At 39.3% G+C, this 18560-nt stretch overlaps 1 protein-coding gene across 4 annotated transcripts; it reads left to right on the top strand.

Moving 5' to 3' along the window:
- The first annotated feature begins 507 nt into the window (after positions 1-507).
- zbtb44 (zinc finger and BTB domain containing 44) lies at positions 508-10832 on the top strand. 4 transcript variants are annotated; one of them, XM_089014335.1, is made up of 7 exons: positions 508-727; positions 1380-1473; positions 3695-4812; positions 4942-5026; positions 5716-5867; positions 6572-6872; positions 7438-10832. In XM_089014335.1, exons 3-7 carry the CDS (start codon positions 3711-3713, stop codon positions 7793-7795), a joined length of 1998 nt encoding a protein of 665 aa, XP_088870461.1. In that variant the 5' UTR covers positions 508-727; positions 1380-1473; positions 3695-3710; the 3' UTR covers positions 7796-10832. The 4 variants fall into 4 exon arrangements, with proteins under 4 accessions (XP_088870461.1, XP_088870459.1, XP_088870462.1 ...); XM_089014333.1 differs by having other exon boundaries at positions 7435-10832; XM_089014336.1 differs by having other exon boundaries at positions 6572-6655; positions 7435-7605.
- The last annotated feature ends 7728 nt before the right edge of the window (positions 10833-18560 follow it).

The raw sequence follows: 18560 nt of genomic DNA, 5'->3' as shown, positions 1-18560 counted from the left end.
TTTTCTGTCTCTTTTTGGTGCTACACGATGTTTTCAGACCAAACAAAGTACAGCAAAATGCATTGACGTGATGGAAGGACTGCTACAATGTGTTCTTTTTTTCGGTCTGGGGCGTTCCTTCAGTGACGTAACGTGAGGACTCGTCACCAACTCAAAAACAAGACTTCCGGAATATTCAGTGTGTCTTAAAACGTAAAATATAGCGGCGGAATCTTTGTAAAATACGCTGAGTAGAAGTCATTTAAATCGATTTCACAAATTATGGACACAACTTGTCTGGACACGTCGGATGTCCTTTAAATACAAGTACACACGTCTGGAAGTGGCGCAACAGTGGAAAATTCATGAAAGGAAGTTGAAAGACAATTTCAAATTATTGAATAAGAATTCGTGGACAAATTATAATTCATATTAGTCTGTGATTCAGATGTTTTTGAGGCCAGCAGTGAGTCATTGTTGGGAATGTTGAACAATGACACTTCCTGCTCTTTGACAGGACAGATGCGCACTGCATTGAGGGGGACACAAATACGAGCACCAAAAGGCTTTCTGGTTAAACAAAAGAGAGAAAATATATTGAAATGACAAGGTGCGATAACATGAATTTCAGTGAGCGTTATCCCGGCTGTCAATTCGCCGGAATAACAATAAACATGTAAAACACGTCGCGAGCTGCTTTGTTATTCCATTCTAAGGCCCAGCAGCTCGCAGAAGCCTCGGACGAAAGGTAAATATCCTTTTTTTGCAATATGTGTTAACGTGTCATTATTATGCATATCCGACGCCTTTTCCTCCATTAGCCTTTTTGTTGATTGTCGGATGCTATATTCTAATCTTCGTTATATTCGTAGCTAACATGCTAGCTGTCGTGCATCGCTCGCTTCGCTGAGGTAGTCAGGGTTGAGCCACGGTCACACCGGAAGTTCAACATATTAAACTTCGAAAGAAAAGCTTTGTTGAATTGGACACAGGAACAATGTCTGTACTTTGAGTCGAGATTGTAATCCACGAAGTGAGCTGATGAAATAGTTACAAATGCACACCCGAATAAGGAAAGTAATGCTTTATTACGGTGTTGTACGCACTCGCGCGTCGATAGGGGGGCGGAGGTCGATTGCGGTATGCAAATCTCGAAATACGCGACTGTTAAATGTTTTATTGTGATAGTTGAAACAGGATGTGTTTGTTATGTCAACGGTCATGAGAAATTGAAACTTGACACTTAGCTGTTGTTTGCTAAATTGAATTGTTGATATTTTTTTTAATGTTCTGTTTTGGAATTTGTGGCTTCGTCTTTGCTCGTTTTAAATAGAGATCGTGTCTTTTTATGGTTTACATCGACCCAATGGCTTCAATTCGCATTTCCTCACTTGTTTCAGGTGTCTAACCACTTGCTAGCAGGATATGATGATAGTTCCAGTGAAAGGAGGACCAGGTTGGAAACTGGACGCCGCCATCACGAGTAATTGAAAGGTACAGTGGATGTGAACTTTTTTTGTGTTGTTCTTTCTTAATCAATAAACATGACAGGTTAGGTTTAAAACGTCAGCGAAGATATGATATGCAACAACCAAGAACAAGCATCTGCCACCACCTGTGGCCTGTTGATAAAAAAAAATCCCATTTGACATGTTCACCTTTTATTTACATTCCATTCCAATGTTGCAGAAAACCCTTCAAATGCTTGAGGATTAAAGGACAACCGACACCATTTTCTTGTTTTGTAACTGACACGAGAAAAACGTTTTAGAGCATCTAAAATACCCAAAACATGCAGGCTGATATTTTGAGTCAAATGCAAAACGACTTCAAGTGTCCCAAAACTACTTGAAAATGACCAAACAAAGTACCCAAAATGCATTGTGTGTGGCTTTCTCGGTCAGGGGCGTTCCTGACGTGACATCACTCGAAAACAAGACTTCCTGAATATTCAGCTCGAGTTTTAAAACGTAAAATATAGCAATATGTGGTGGAATCTTTGTAAAATACGCTCAGTAGAAGTCATTTGAAGTGATTTTACCAATTATGGACACAACTTGTCCGGAGGCGTCGGTTGTCCTTTAAGGCAAAGTTATGTAACTAAAATAATTTAGTGTGTCGATTTGATGTCCCTTCAAAATTTCTCCATCAAAGAATTGGTTGGAAGAGGTTCTTCAATTGTAAGAACATGGCATTACAGTATGTTCTTTTCTATTGTTTTTACTCCAAGTCAGTAATTCACCTTGTTATTTTTTTTTACAAAGCCGTGGACAGTGATACCTCGGTTCACGAACCCCTTGGCTTACGAACTTTTCGGTTTACGAACGTTGCATTTATGAAAAATGTACCTTGGCATACAAACTATTTTTCGGTATACACACGAAGCTGCCACAATGAGTGACGTGTCGTTCGCGAACGAGCCCGTTCTCCAAACAAGAAAATGGCAGCCGGCTTGTTTTGGTCCTCTATTCTCCGCTCCCAGTCTTCGGTTAAAGCCACGTGATTGGTCAAGAACGCAGCAGTGAGGGGAGGTGGTTTAAACATGAAAGAGACAAGCAGACGACAGAGAGTGAGAAAATGGATAGAAAACAGTGAAATTTGGACTTACTTCAAATTTGATAGGTCAAAGGCAAACCGGCCACTCCATCAAGCCATCAACGACCATCACAGAGGTCAATAAAACGATTTTATTATACCATACAATTTATTTCTTTAATTATAATACCATAGCACATTTATTATACATAAAATAATGTATATTTTGTGTAGTTTTAAGGCTTATTTAGTAGAAAATGATGTTTTATGGGGACCTGGGAACGGATTATTCTCATTTCAATGGTTTCCTATGGGAAATTAATGTTTGGGATACACACTTTTCTTCTTACACACTCTGTCTAGGAAGCAATTGAGTTCGTAAGCCAAGGTATCACTGTCCTGTTATTTTGGTCTCTCTCTTTTTTGTTGTATGTGCGTGTGCTTTCCTTCTCCTCAAGCTTTTGTTTGATGGAAATCTCTTGGCCGAGGAGTCCGAATGTCTCCCAGACAGCCGTTAAGCATCCTGAAGTTTACTGGCCTCCACTTGAGCCTGGATTGCTTTTATTGTCGTTATATAACCTGGCATTCTTCTGTCTTCGACACTCCATTCCCTTATCACCCACCTCCTTTTTTCCGATGAGTGTATTAAAATGTTGCTGCTTAACCGTCTACAATGTCGCTTTGAACTTGTCTTTGAAAAAGTGATGTCGCAAATGCATTCTGAAGTCAAACGTAATGCAGCGCGTTTTAGTTTTAAGTCGCTGAAAAGTCAAAATACGGATGTGCCACTTGTTGCGTTTTTGGACACTTGAAGTCATTTTTATTGCTGTTTTGCATTTGACTAAAAATATCAGCCTGCGTGTTTTGGCTATTTTTGATGCTATAAAACGTTTTTTCCTGATGTCAGTTAGGAAACAAAAAAATGGTGTCGTTGTCTTTTAAAACTAGTTAATAGATACAGTAATAATAATAATGATAATACGTTTCATTTATAAGCGCCTTTCAAAACTCTCAAAGACACTTTACAGTCACAGGATATTTTTTCTGGGGGTGAACAGCGGCAGCCACACGCGCCAGCGTTTACCCAACCCGGAAGTAACTCAAATAGATAGAAAGCTCGCTAGCTAGCTAGCTAATAGATACAGTAATAGCGTACTAAACACTTGTTTTGTCTTCCCAGGCCACCTTTTCTCTACATGTTGAGAAGGCGACTTAACATGGGAGTGAAAACCTTTACCCATTGCTCGACATCCCACAGCCAGGAGATGCTGGAAAAGCTCAACACGTTACGTCACCAAGGTGACTTATGCGACGTGACCATCAGGGTACAAGACAAACATTTCCTGGCCCATAAAGTGGTCCTGGCCTGCTGCAGCGAGTTCTTCCGTTCCAAACTGATTGGTCGCCCCGAGGAAGAAGACAAGTTCGTCCTGGACCTGCACCACGTGACCGTTAGCGGCTTCGCTCCCTTGCTGGAATACGCCTACACGTCCACGCTGTCCATCAGCACAGAAAATATCATCGACGTCCTGGCGGCCGCCAGTTACATGCAGATGTTCGCCGTGGCCAGCACGTGTTCCGAGTTCATGAAGTCCAGTATCCTCTGGAGTCCGAGTCACAACGACGGGAACGCGCCGGATGCGAGTAAACCTCTGGAACCGGCGGCCGAGAGCGCCTCCTCCAACTGCGCCCTCACGCCGCTCGACGGCAGCGTGTCGCCCGTGTCGTCCGACTGCAGCGTGATGGAGAGAAACGTTCCCGTTTGCCGAGAGTCGCGTCGGAAACGGAAAAGTTTCCTGAGCGCCGCTTCGCCCGAGAGTCCCCCGAAATGCGCCGCCGCGCAGATGGTCACCGCCTCGCCACAAGTCCCCGATCCGTCGCCTTCGTTTTCGGAGAGCGCCGCCCAGCCCGTGGAGTCCTCGCTAGCCTTCCCGTGGACCTTCCCGTTCGGGATGGATCGGAGATTCCACTCGGATAAAAACAAGCTCACCCCGGAGGGCGCGCCATGCCAAGAGCAGGCGGCGACGGCGGCGACGGCGGCGGCGGAGGTGGCGGCGGCTCGGCGGCTCAGTGACTTTTTGGCGTGCCAAAGCTCCAAGGTGGCGTCGCCGCCCGTGCCGACGGAGGACGAAGACGTGAGGGTGAAAGTGGAACGTCTCAGCGACGAGGAGGTCCAGGAGCAGGCGGCCTCCCACGCGGTCGGCGCCTCACAGAACGTACTCAATGATCAACAGACTGTGCCAGGAAGTGACCAGGGTCAGGAGGATCTTCTCATCAGTCCACAGTCATCATCCATAGGTGGGCGAGTTAGCGCTACAAAATAAGACCTTGAAGCTTTTTTTTTTACACATTCCCAGGATGCATCTGGGCACCTGAGATGAATTCGGAACAACGGCCATGTCATCTTTTTTTTCTTTTCTGTTTCAGGATCAATGGACGAGGGCGTGTCAGAGGGCTTGCCGTCAATTCAGAGTAGCGCTAATGCTGGAGGACACGCGGAGGATGACGAAAGGTATCACCATTTGGTGCCATTTACAAAACAACCCGCACAAGCCATCTGTACACTTGGTGCAAAAAGCTATCAACCCAGCTAAACAGAACACAATTGATGAGGAACTAGATAAAATTATCGCAGAGAAAGCACCTCCAAGGGATCATTCCTCAAGGTGGTGATAGAAGAAGGTTACGTTCCTCATCAAGTGTTTCATGCTATGGAAACCGGCCACTCCATTCCATCAAGCCATCAACGACCACCACAAAGGTCAATAAAACCACTTTATTATACTGTACTGTTTTTTTCTTTAATTATAACACCATAGCACATTTATTATACATAAAATAAGGTATATTTTGTGTAGTTTTAAGGCGTAGAAAATTATAAAATTTTGTTTTATGGGCACCTGGGAACGGATTATTCTCATTTTAATGGTTTCCTATGGGAAATTAAATTTTGGGATACACACTTTTCGCCTTACACACTATGTCTGGGAACCAATTAAGTTTGTAAGCCAAGGTATCACTGTACATACATATTGGTTTATATAGCACTTTAACAACAATTGAAGCTAACATGGACAAAAGGCAAATGCTGCCCTCTGGTGGAAGGAAGAAAAACTTTGCCAGAGGTCTAACCAGATTTTTCAAATCTTATTATTATTACACATATCAATCTAATCTTCCTCTTCTTCTTTGGTATTTCAGATTAGAAGGTATTCAATATCCGTACCACCTGTATATTGGCCCATCGGCCCGACCCGGCACCAATGGCCCCGACAGACCCTTTCAGTGTCCAACCTGTGGAGTTCGATTCACACGCATTCAAAACCTCAAGCAGCACATGCTCATACACTCGGGTAAGTAAAGATGTGGAAACAAATATATTGTCTTTTATCAAGTCAAAATATTCATTTTTATATCCGTAGTTGTCAACAATTTCTTGATATCACAGCAGAAAAGTGACGAAAGTAAGAGGAAAGGAAAGGAAGAAGTAGAAAAATAAGATACAGGAGCTGCTGTAACGGCAGCCACTCTTGCGTCATTAAAACGACTTTATTATACCGTACTGTTTATTTCTTTAATTATAATACCACATAATTATAATAGCACATTTATTATACATAAAATAAGGTATATTGTGTGTAATTTTAAGGATTAGAAAATTAGAAAATTATGTTTTATGGGGAGCTGGGAACGGATTATTCTCATTTCAATGGTTTCCGATGGGAAATTACTTTTTGGGATACACACTTTTCGCCTTTCACACTCTGTCTGTGAACCAATTAAGTTCGTAAGCCAAGGTATCACTGTACTGTTATTAAACTGTTGGAAAGTTGGATTTGCGGGCCGAATAAAATGATGTGGTGGGCCAGATTTGGCCCCCAGGCCTGGACTTTCACACCGGTGTTTCACAGCATGTATGAAAGGGTTAACAAACAAAAAAAATGTAATTGTTCTCGGTATTTTCCACTCTCCATTTGAAACATTTGTTTAATTTTCTCAGTGGTTGAAACGGACCAAATGTGGATGTCAGCAGTGTTGTTTTTGTGTCTTGCGCCAGGCATTAAGCCTTTCCAGTGTGACCGCTGTGGGAAAAAGTTCACACGGGCCTACTCGCTAAAGATGCATCGGCTGAAGCACGAAGGTAAACGCTGTTTCCGGTGCCAGATTTGTAGCGCCACATTCACGTCCTTCGGCGAATATAAGCACCACATGAGGGTCTCCCGACACATAATCCGCAAGCCGCGGATTTATGAGTGCAAAACGTGCGGCGCCATGTTCACCAACTCCGGAAATTTAATTGTACACCTGAGGAGTCTGAACCATGAGGCGTCTGAACTAGCAAACTACTTCCAGAGCAGGTGAGAAGACCCCATCGTTCACTCGATTCACATTGGGGGTCTGAAAACACCTCTATCGTCTTGATTTTAGGCTGTTCTATTCATTTAGCCTATTTTCCGGTGTATAAGGCGCACCCAAAGGCCTTGATTGTCTTCTAAAGATGACCCTGTGCCTTATACGCGGGTGCACCTTAAATGCGAGGTGATATTGAGCCATAACGGGTCTCGAAAATTATTGTCAGCAGCCACCCACTTCAGTTCCCCCTGTAGAAGAAGTATTTCGAGTATTTCAGTTTCGAGCTAAATTTGTGGGATTTTTGAGACACTTGAAGTCATTTTTATTGGCGTTTTGCATTTGACTAAAAATATCAGCTTGCGTGTTTTGGCTATTTTAGATGCTATAAAACGATTTTATGATGTCAGTTAGGAAACAAAAAAATGGTGTCGGTTGTCCTTTAACTTTTTTGACTAAACTATGAGAGTCTGGAGGCAAAAAAAACCCCGATGAACTGTACCTTTATCGTCGTGAAAGTACTTCTGATGTTTTTGTTTTTATTTTTTTCCCCGACCTTGCCCTTCCCAGTAGTGATTTCCTCGTGCCCGACTACCTGAGCCACGTAGAGGAACAGGACGAGGAGGTGCTCGGCGTCCAATACGAATTAGAAGAATCTCCACATCACCCTGTTTACGCGGGCACCGCCTCCACCTCCGCCACCATTTCCGCCTCCTCGTCCTCCTCGGTTCAAATGGCCGTCATCTCCCAGGTCTCCTCGTCCACCCACAATTGCGAGAGCTCACCTGGCTTCCTTTCACCCGATTCCGTGGATCCCCTGGTAGCTCCCGTCTGCTTCAACAAGCATGCAGACGGCACTCTACCGGAGGAGACCAAGATGGACGACGGAGAAGGAGGCGCTTTGGACCAGATTTCTATCACCATCGAGTGACGCAAGTTTTCTTTTTGGCCCATCTTGTGCTACTTGGCAGTGATCTGAGGAATATGGATGTCCAAATAACTCTCAAGCGGACGTCGTATTTCCAGTGACAGAATCAAGACGTTGCGTAATGGCTTTCATAAAATGAGTCCTGAGCCCCCAATGTAACAAATCCAAATGCAACAATAAGCGTTGCGAATCACACATTTGCAGAATAAAACCGCAAAATTCAATATTTCCGTGACTGCCCAAAAAAAAGCTTTGGCCACAATTGTCGAAAATTGCCACTTTAATATTTCAATCTGCAAACTTTTCAAACAAAGCCCCAATGTAACAAATCTAAATGCAACAATAAGCGTTGCGAATCGCACATTTGCGGAATAAAACCGCAAAATTCAATATTTCCGTGACTGCCCCCAGAAAAGCTTTGGCCACAATTGTCGAAATTGCTACTATAATATTTCAATCTGCAAAATTTTCTAACAAATGTTTTTTGTTAAACGAGTAGTTCTTCATCCCGTTTTAACGTGAATGCACTGCCACTATGTGAAATTCTAGCCTTGTCCTTTTAAAAAAAGTGCCTGAGAATAGGTGAAAAATCACTTGTTGGACCACAATAGCAACCCGAGGATTTACAATCTGAACTTTTGTCCCTTTTTAATTTCCATTCTGATGTTTTGAATGTGTAGGAGAACACACGTGTCTCTTCTGGTCTCGTCTACAACATGTCAGTGTCGTCCTCTTGTAATATCTCTTCATGTAGATTCCCTTTTGAATGCAGTACTAGAAAAAAATGATGTCTGGATGAATAATTGTGTTTAAAACTGCAATTCTCGCTCATCATTCACTGACAGACGATGTGCAAAAAAAATGTGCCAAAAGACAAAACGGGGCGGGGCGAACACCTTGGTTACCTCTGAACGCGACATATTTTTTTACATCCGAAATTATCATTAACTCAGATGATGTGCAAAAATGTGTCCACTCCAGTGCCAGGGTTTTTGTCATTGTCACTCGAAATCCAAGACCCACAGAATATTAAGTTTTAGAACTACATAAACATTCAATGCAGCGGAAGAAACCTTAGATTTTCTTCTTTAATTAGAAAAAAAAAGCTTTGGCCACAATTGTCGAAAATTGCCACTTTAATATTTCAATCTCCAAAATTTTCAAACAAACCCGCATTGTAACAAATCCAAATGCAACAATAAGTGTTACGAATCGCACATTTGCAAAATAAAACCGCAAAATTCTATATTTCCGTGTCTGCCCAAAAAAAGCTTTGGCCACAATTGTCAAAAATTGCCACTTTAATATTTCAATCTGCCAAATTTTCAAACAAACCCCGAATGTAAATAATCCAAATGCAACAATAAGCGTTGCGAATCGCACATTTGCAAAATAAAACAGCAAAATTCTATATTTCCGTGTCTGCCCAAAAAAAAGCTTTGGCCACAATTGTCAAAAATTGCCACTTTAATATTTCAATCTGCCAAATTTTCAAACAAACCCCGAATGTAAATAATCCAAATGCAACAATAAGCGTTGCGAATCGCACATTTGCAAAATAAAACAGCAAAATTCTATATTTCCGTGTCTGCCCAAAAAAAAGCTTTGGCCACAATTGTCGAAAATTGCCACTTTAATATTTTCAATCTGCAAAATTTTCAAACAAACCCCCATTGTAACATTTCACGCAGTCCGGTTTCCTTGTTATGCGTCTTTTTTTTTTTACACTTTGACACAATATTTCATTTTTCATGATCTTATTTCTCATTTTGATGTTCAAATACAATAGCAACAAGCACCCCCGACCCCCCAAAAAAGAGAAACGAACAGCTGGATCACATCAAAAATGTTTGCGATCTTTGTTTATCGAGGAACTGCTTGCATAACAGTCATGCAAAAAGGATCTTGCAGACAGTTGGACGTTTGTCACAACGTGATTGTCTTTTCTCGAAATATGATGATGATGATGATGATGATGATGATGATGATGATGATGATGATGATGAGCCCATAGCACATGTGCTGGCTCTTTTGGCTCTTTTAGCTCTTTTGGCTCTTTTAGCTCTTTTGGCTCTTTTTCACATGGCCACTTTTTCAAAGCAGAGGCTTCTTGGGATGATGTGAGGAGATTACTTGAGAGATGTTGACGTTGTCGTTTTGTTGTTCATGTGATTTTATTATTATTATTATTTTTTTTTTTTTTGGGGGGGGGGGTTCTGTATTTCTGTTTGTTTGCCATCCAGTTTCGAGACGTTGCCGGTTCTGATTCCTGACACAGGTTTTTCTGATTATCCACGAATTGAATGCTACTGATTGCCTCACTAAAATATTTAAAGGACAACCGACGCCTCCGGACAAGTTGTGTCCATAATTTGTAAAATCACTTGAAATGACTTCTCTTCTTCTAAGATTCCACCGCGTATAGCAATATTTTACCTTTTAAGACTTGCGGTGAATGTTCAGGAAGTCTTGTTTTCGAGTTGGTGACGAGTCCGTACATGACGTCACTGAAGGAACGCCCCTGACCCTGAAGTGAAACACAATGCATTTTGGGTACTTTGTTTGGTCTGAAAACTTCGTGTTGATGGTGAAATTAGAAGGAAAACATAAATAGCACGATGGTGAATCGTTGAGTGTTGCACCAAGACTACTATTTGATACTAGTTGACACAAATTTGCAGCAAATCAGCCCATTTCCAACGGAGCTTGGGCGCCATCTTGTGCATTTTCTGGGACGCTACATTGGAGTCCTGACGGCTCGAATTGATTCAGGAGGACTTCTTGAATCGATTGCAAACATGTATGCTTTCCTCTTCAGAACTATTTGAATCATATTCATAACTGGATGAGTAACAAGAAAGCATCTTCTCCCAATCTGAAGCCATTGTTTTGATTCTCCAGCAAGGTAAGACGTCTTGGCGTGATGTCACGAACATGGGGGCGGGAACTTCTGAAACTCGCCATTTACAAGGTCATTTTTGGAGTAGTTTTGGGACACTTTATGTCATTTTTTTTTTTTTTTTTTTGCATTTGACTAAAAATATCAGCTTGCGTGTTTTGGCTATTTTAGATGCTATAAAATGTTTTTCTGATGTCAGGTAGGAAACAAAAAAATGGTGTCGGTTGTCCTTTAACTTCTGTATATTTTGCATATGCCACTTTAGGTTGAAAAAAAGAGGAAGTAAACTGCTTAACCGCCCCCCCCCCCCTTCCTTCGAAGAGTTGATTGCAGCGAATGAGTTAATTTGCAGGATAGAAAAAAAAAAAAAAAAACATTAGCCTTACCCAATACTGATAATTGATCGCAAATCTATATGAAAATGCTGCTGTTTGCTGAAAGTGCCCCAACTTTTTTTTTTTTTTTTTTTTGTGAACCAACATGTGCAATAAATAGAAAGTTGTTGTTTTGAAAGTTAAAAATCTCTTCCTGGTATGCTGATCGTTATAGATGTGATTTATTGTTGTTTTGTTATATTTGGGAGAAAAGAGAACATTGATCGATGAAAGAATGTGTGGCTTCCATCGTGTTCATCTGGAAAGTTGCATGTTTATGCTTCGTCAAGTTGAGAACACCACGTGTTCCGTTGCCGATGTTGCTGATGTGTTCTGTCGTCAAGTGTAAAGTATTGATCTTACCGATTGGTTTCGGATCGATTTTGCCGGACCGGCATGACTTTTCTTTCCCGTATATTCCTTTTATGTGCAATGCTTTGACAATATCTTGATGAGAGGCAAGATATGCCTTGACAGTGTACACTTGGTGTTGTATACCACTTTTCTACTCCTCAATACTTTATTTCAAAATTGTCTTCATTAAAAAAAATACATATATATATATATATATATATATATATATATATATATATATATATATATATATATATATATATATATATATATATATATATATATACACTGTTTGTGTATATACATATATACACAGTATATATATATATTGTACAATATATACACACACTATATATATACAGTGTGTACACTGTATATATTTATATATAATACAGTGTATATAAATATATATATATATATATATATATATATATATATATATATATATATATATATATATATATATATATATACACACTGTATATATTTATATATAATATAGTGTATATAAATATATATATATATATATATATATATATATATACGTAGTTGAATTTTATATCTTGGGGTCACTGTTTGATAGCATCTTGTTAAATGTGAATCGAAGTATTTGAATTGGGTGTATGTCAGGGGTGGTCTTCAATCTACACTACAGACTGTCTGCAGTATGTGTATCGTTAATATTCATCATAATACATGCAGTATATACATAGTATGTTGCGTATTCAAATATATGCTATATTTACTACATAATGTGTTGCATATTCTTGATACTGTAGGTCAATTGATGACAACACACTTTCTGACAAATGTATTTTTGTGTCTTTGATACTGTGCCCGATTTTGACAACGTGTCTAAAACATCTCGTTTAGTGATCCCAACATGCACATGAGGGAGAAAGTGATGTTGTAGTGTGTCTGGAGTGTGTTTTACAAGCTTGCTCTTCAAAAGTGACAATACCACTCTGTATTTTAAGGTTTGTGGTTGTTCTGATTCTGAAGTTGCTAATGTTCTGGCTCTGCAGTCCTGTTATTAAAAAAAAAAAGAGTGTTTTTTTGTAAATGCATAACATGCAAATAAAAAGACAACTAACTCATTCCACGTGTCGAGGCGTTTCTGCCGCTTTTGGGGTGAGGTAGTGCAGAAACGGTTTGCTTGTCATACAGCAAGTATTGCGAGACGGCACGGCGCATGGCCCAAAAATGTCTTAAGTCATCAACTCATTCACTGCCATTCACACATTTATTCGGGAATTGAAAATATGACGTAGAGCGCCATTCCTGAATTTGTTTGGGTTTTTTTTTCATGCTGGGCCGCTGAAAAAGCGCTGGTCAGACCTCTGACAATGTTTTTCCCTTCCACAAGTGGGCATAATATGGCTTTTGTCCATGTTAGCGCTTTGTTCCAGCTTCAGCTGTTTTTAACGCGCTATATAAACCGATATGGATGTACAGTTTAAAATGCTATTGAGTCGACGTACTAGTGATACCCTGGCTTATGAACTTAATTGGTTCCCAGACAGAATGTGTAAGGCGAAAAGTGTGTATCCCAAAAATTAATTTCCCATAGGAAACCATTAAAATGAGTATAATCCGTTCCCACGTCCCCATAAAATATAATTTTCTAATTTTCTAAGCCTGAAAACTACACAAGATATACTTTATTTTATGTATAATAAATGTGTTATGGTATTATAATTAAAGAAATAAACTGTACTGTGTAATAAAGTATTTTTATTTACTTTTGTGATGGTCGTTGATGGCTTGATGGAATGGAGTGTCCTGCTTCATCAGCATTAAACACTTGATGATCCCTTGTAAGTGCTTTCCCTGCCATCATTTTACCTTGTTCCTCATCAATTGTGTTCTGTTTAGCTGGGTTGATAGCTTTTTGCATCAAGTGTACAGATGGCTTGATGGGATATTTTAACCTTGCAGTCTACACTTTTCCTTTGAACTTATCAAAGTTGAAACAAGTCCAAATTTCACTGTTTTCTACCCATTTTGTCACACTCTGTCGTCTGCCTGTCTCTTTAAATGTTTAAACCACCTCCCCTCACTGCTGTGTTCTTGACCAATCACGTGTCTTTAACCAAAGACTGGGGGCGGGGAATAGAGGACAAAAATGAGTCGGCGGCCATTTTCTTATTCGGAGAACGGGCTCGTTCGCGAACGACACATCACTCATTGCGGCGCTCCGTGTGTATCCCGAAAAATAGTTTGTATGCCAAACCAAGGAATCACTGTAATCTATGGAAATCAAGTGACAATGACAAAAACCCTGGAAGTGCAGTGGACACATTTTTGCGCATCATATGGCAGTCAATGAGTTAAAAACACTGATGGGAATCATGCAAACATGATCTCTTGACAAAAGCCAGGTGGATCAATATGACACAATGATAAATAAAGCACTTGTTCTCGCCAGCTCCGTTTGATTCCGATTGTATAACACTTGGCTCATCTGTTGCTCCTTGCAAATGTGTTTTTGGGGGTGTGGGGGGGGGGTTGGTGTTTGCAGATGTGTTTGCGTTGCGACTGGTTTACATTTCGGACTATCTGCGGACGTGAACGGTGCGGGGGGGGGGGGGGTTATTTTCAGTTGAAATGGATACAGCAGTTAGCGAGCAGAGACGAGATAATGCAACGCTTACGTCGCTGAGCCAGGAAAAAGAAAATGGCTCCGCATGACTGATTCGCATGTCATATACTCCCAATCAATGGAGACACAATGGAATATTCCACAAATCAAACATTTGCCAGATTCATTCGTTTTTTTTGCCTCCCCAGAAAATAACTTGACATTGCGCATCCTGACAGGTCAACGTTGCTAATTTTACACGGCTAGCATTGCAATACAGTGAAACCTCGGTTTACGAACATTAAATTGATGAAAAGTTTACCTTGGCATACAAACTTTTTTCGTACACGCAGCTGCCTCAATGAGTGATGTGTCGTTCGCGAACGAGCCCGTTCTTCTAACAACAAAATGGCAGCCGACTGTTTTTGTCCTCTATTCCCCGCCCCCAGTCTTCGGTTAAAGCCACGTGATTGGTCAACTACGCAGCAGTGAGGGGAGGTGGTTTAAACATTAAAGAGACACGCAGACAACAGTGAGAGCGTTTCAACTTTGATAGTTCAGAGGTAGGGTGTAGACTGCAAGGTTAAAATATCCCATCAATCAGGTTCCGCAAACAACCCGCACAAGCCATCTGTAGACTTGATGCAAAAAGCTATCAACCCAGCAAAACAGAACACAATTGATGAGGAACTAGATAAAATTATCACAAAGAAAGCACCTACAAGGGATCATTCCTCAAGATGGTGGAAGAAGGTTACGTTCCTTCCTCCTAAAATCATTTTATTATACGGTACAGTTTATTTCTTTAATTATAATACCATAGCACATTTATGATACGTAAAATATTTGTGTAGTTTTAAGGCTCAGAAAATTAGAAAGTACAAAAATGATGTTTTATGTGGACCTGGGAATGGATTATTCCCATTATAATGGTTTCCTATGGGAAATTAATTTTTGGGATACACACTTTTCGCCTTAGACACTCAGTCTGGGAACCAATTCAGTTCGTAAGCCAAGGTATCACTGTACTGTTATTAAACTGTTTGAAAGTTTGATTTGATTTCACTGTACTTAAAAAATAATAATCATCATCATAATTCCATTTGTTTCCAACAATTGAGAGAGAGAGAGAGAGTGAGAGCATCATCTGCAAAGTATTAGGCCGGATTTCTCTCTGCCCAGCAGTAGCTCCAATGTTCCAACTACCTGCTGACAGGAGCAAGAAGAAAAACATTTCAAGTCTCTACAGACATGTCAAAAGACCCTCCGTCCCCCGTCCCCCCCGTCCCCCTTCCAGCTCACAATATTATCCTGCCAATCTAATGTTGGAAAAGTGCAAAGGTAGCCAGACAGAACATTAAGCCTTCATTCCAACGTAAATTCCTTTTGAAATCACGTGATGTCGTAACCGAGCGCCTCGGATTTGGAGGACGAAGGAGGGAGATGAAAATAGGAGAGAGAGAACACTCGCATTTTTTTTAGCACACATCGCTGCACTGCTGCGCATTTGAGGGACTTTTGAAAAAAATTAAATAGAAATACAATAAAAATCAAATAACAATAACATTATAGTGAATTACAAATACAATAAAATAAAAATACAAGTGAATAAAAAAAATACAATAAAATAAACTAGGACTCCAAATTTTTATTTATTTGTATTTTATTTTTCTATTTTCTGATTGCATTTGTCATTTATTTTTTTTTATTTTATTTTTTATATTGTTTTTCTTTTTCTTTAATTTTATTTATTTTTATTGTCTTTATTTTTATTGTATATTATTTTATTTTATTCTATTTTTATTTGTTTTTGTATTTTATTTTTATTTTATTTTGTTTTTTATTTTCATGTTTTTTTTATTTGTATTCAATTTGTATTTTATTTTTGTTTACTCAAAGAAAGGGGGGGGGCGATTGTTTTGATTCTCGAGCAAGGCAAAGACGTCTTGGCGTGACGTCACGAACAAGGGGGCGGGACCTTCTGAAACTGGCCACTTTCGGGTTCATTTTTTTGCAGATTTTGGACACTTGAAGTCATTTTTATTGGTGTTTTGCATTGGACTAAAAATATCATCCTGCGTGTTTTGGGTATTTTAGATGCTATAAAACGTTTTTCTGATGTCAATTAGGAAACAAAAAAAAAATGGTGTCGTTTGTCCTTTAAAGCTCCGATTTTATTTCCAGAGTCATTCTTTGTCTTTTTCCTGTTAGAATTTCCATGCTACTTTCTTGCCTTTTCAAACATGTCCACTATTTGAATCAATGTGTTTGCAATTACATCATTCCTGTTATTTTGGCGCCGCCGTATCTCCTTATAATTTATGCGTTGCATCAGTTCTTCGAAACCGTAATCTCGCCAAGAATGGAATGTTTCATCATTTCTGTTATTTTCTTTTTGCCAGAAAGAGCTTTTGTGACATCCAAAGGTCCGTTTGACCCTTTGTCGTGTCTTTGAATTGCGTCATCTTTTTGTTCTTCAAGCCAAACAATTGATGGATGAAATTTGGAATCAACACTTGGTTGGTTGGTTGGTTCTTCAGTGATTGTGGCTCAGACTGATAAAATGACATCAACAACGATCAAGCTTCACGTAGCTCAAATTTCTTTGCAAAGTTCGAATCCAAATGCTAGAAAGTCAGTGAAGGACTTTCAGCGCTTCTCTGGTTTGTTTCGCTCATGAGTGTGAAGTTCATGGAAGGAAAATGAGAAGCAGGTTTCTTCCATCCATCCATCCATCCAACCCTCTGCCAAGCTATTTATTGAGAGTATATGCAAATTTAAATGATCCATTAGTAAAACACAGTCTTCTTGATTTGAAGTCCCCTGATACAATCACCAACATCCATAAACCAACAGAACATAGACATTTTAATGGGTTATCTTTCCACAAATGGATAGATTTGTAACCTGGATCATGATTTATATTTTATTTTTCTTGTATTTTTTATTTCTTTGTATTTTTATTTGTATATTTACTGTTTTTATTGTATGTTATTGTATAGGTAATTTATTGTTATTTTATTTTATTTGTAGTTTACTTTGATTGTATTTCTATTGTATTTTTATTGTGTTTTTATTGTATTTCTATTTTATTTTTATTGTTTTGTTATTTTATTTTCCTGTTATCTTTACATTATTTGTATTTTATTTTTATTTATATTTTTATTTGTTTTATGTTATTTTATTTTCTATTGTCAATTTTTTAATTTTTTAATTTTTATATTTTTTATATGTTTTATATGTTTTATTTTTAATTTTTAAATTGTTTAACTTTTTATTTATTTTATTTTATTTTTTTTATTTTTATTTTTTATTGTATTGTATTACGTCTGTGTAAGCTCTCAGTCATACAGGAGTGGTCCATCGATGAAAAGGTTTCTTCAGCCGTCATCTGGACTTCTTTCAAGGTGTCGGACATTTCACTTCTTATCCAAGAACCTTCGTTTGCTGACGAAGTTTCTTGGATAAGAAGAGAAACGCCCGACACCTTCAAAAAAGTACAGATGACGGCTGAAGAAACCTTTTCATCGATTGTATTGTATTGTATTGTATTGTACTGTACTTTACTTTGCTTTACTTCATTTCATTCCTGTTGTTAGCAATGTTGCCACGGACACTATCAGTGGTGACGTCAAACAGTGTTGTCAATTTCCCAAAATGATCTTCCCGGAGCTCCGGGCAGGACATTCTGGAAGACGACCAACCGGGCCGCCAACTAGTTCAGAACCGGGTCTGTTTTTTCATTAATAAGCTGTGAGTGATTCAACATCTTCACATGCGCCTTGAAAACGGACGACTCATTTGTGACCAAAAGTAAGGCGCTTTGTGCTCATATGAAAGGCCTCGACTCACTTTTTCCCCTCATTAGCATGCGACTCTTGTCTTGCGCTTTATTTTCAAGACAAAGTCTGCGTTTATGGAGAGACAAACAGCAATAATATTTGGCTGGCTCAAAAGGATTTCTTTAAGCGATTAAAGTGAATTCCAAACCACCAATTAACCATCAAAAAAAGCCAGTCTGGGGAACTTTTCTTTTGTTTCCATGAGATCATGGCCGTCGTTTCCATTGCATTTCTGGGAAGTGGCGGAAAAGTCGACCTGACGGGAGTGACGGAAAAACACAGACGACACCTGTGACGTTTTCCAGTAGCCCTGCTGTCAGACACAAGCTTTGCGATCAATTTGTTCTCGCCAACAAAGGCCAGAACGTACGTATGAGCTTCATTAATGCTATTGAGTCGTACGTACTAGTGATACCTTGGCTTACGAATTTAATTGGCGAAAAGTGTGGATCCCAAAAATTTATTTCCCATAGGAAACCATTAAAATGAGAATAATCCGTTCCCAGGTCCCCATAAAACATCATTTGCGAATTTTCTAAGCCTTAAAACTACACACAATATACCTTATTTTATGTATAATAATTGTGCTATGGTATTATAATTAAAGAAATAAATTGTACTGTATAATAAAGTGGTTTAAAGTGGCATTAAGCACTTGATGAGGAATGTAGCCTCTTTCTTTCACCATCTTGAGGAATGATCCCTTTTAGGTGCTTTC

Source organism: Hippocampus bargibanti, linkage group LG14 (genome assembly GCF_051943395.1).
Source record: "Hippocampus bargibanti isolate YZ-2025 linkage group LG14, ASM5194339v1, whole genome shotgun sequence".
NCBI lineage: Eukaryota > Metazoa > Chordata > Actinopteri > Syngnathiformes > Syngnathidae > Hippocampus > Hippocampus bargibanti.
This window is presented reverse-complemented; position numbering and strand designations above follow the sequence as displayed.

What these genes read in the sequence shown, in the direction of transcription:
- zbtb44 (XM_089014333.1), top strand. Translation starts at nt 3,711, where the DNA reads ATGTTGAGAAGGCGACTTAACATGGGAGTGAAAACCTTTACCCATTGC. An exon ending in CACGCGGAGGATGACGAAAG is followed by an intron (nt 5,027 to 5,715) that starts GTATCACCATTT and finishes TTGGTATTTCAG; the next exon opens with ATTAGAAGGTATTCAATATC. An exon ending in GCAAACTACTTCCAGAGCAG is followed by an intron (nt 6,873 to 7,434) that starts GTGAGAAGACCC and finishes TGCCCTTCCCAG; the next exon opens with TAGTGATTTCCTCGTGCCCG.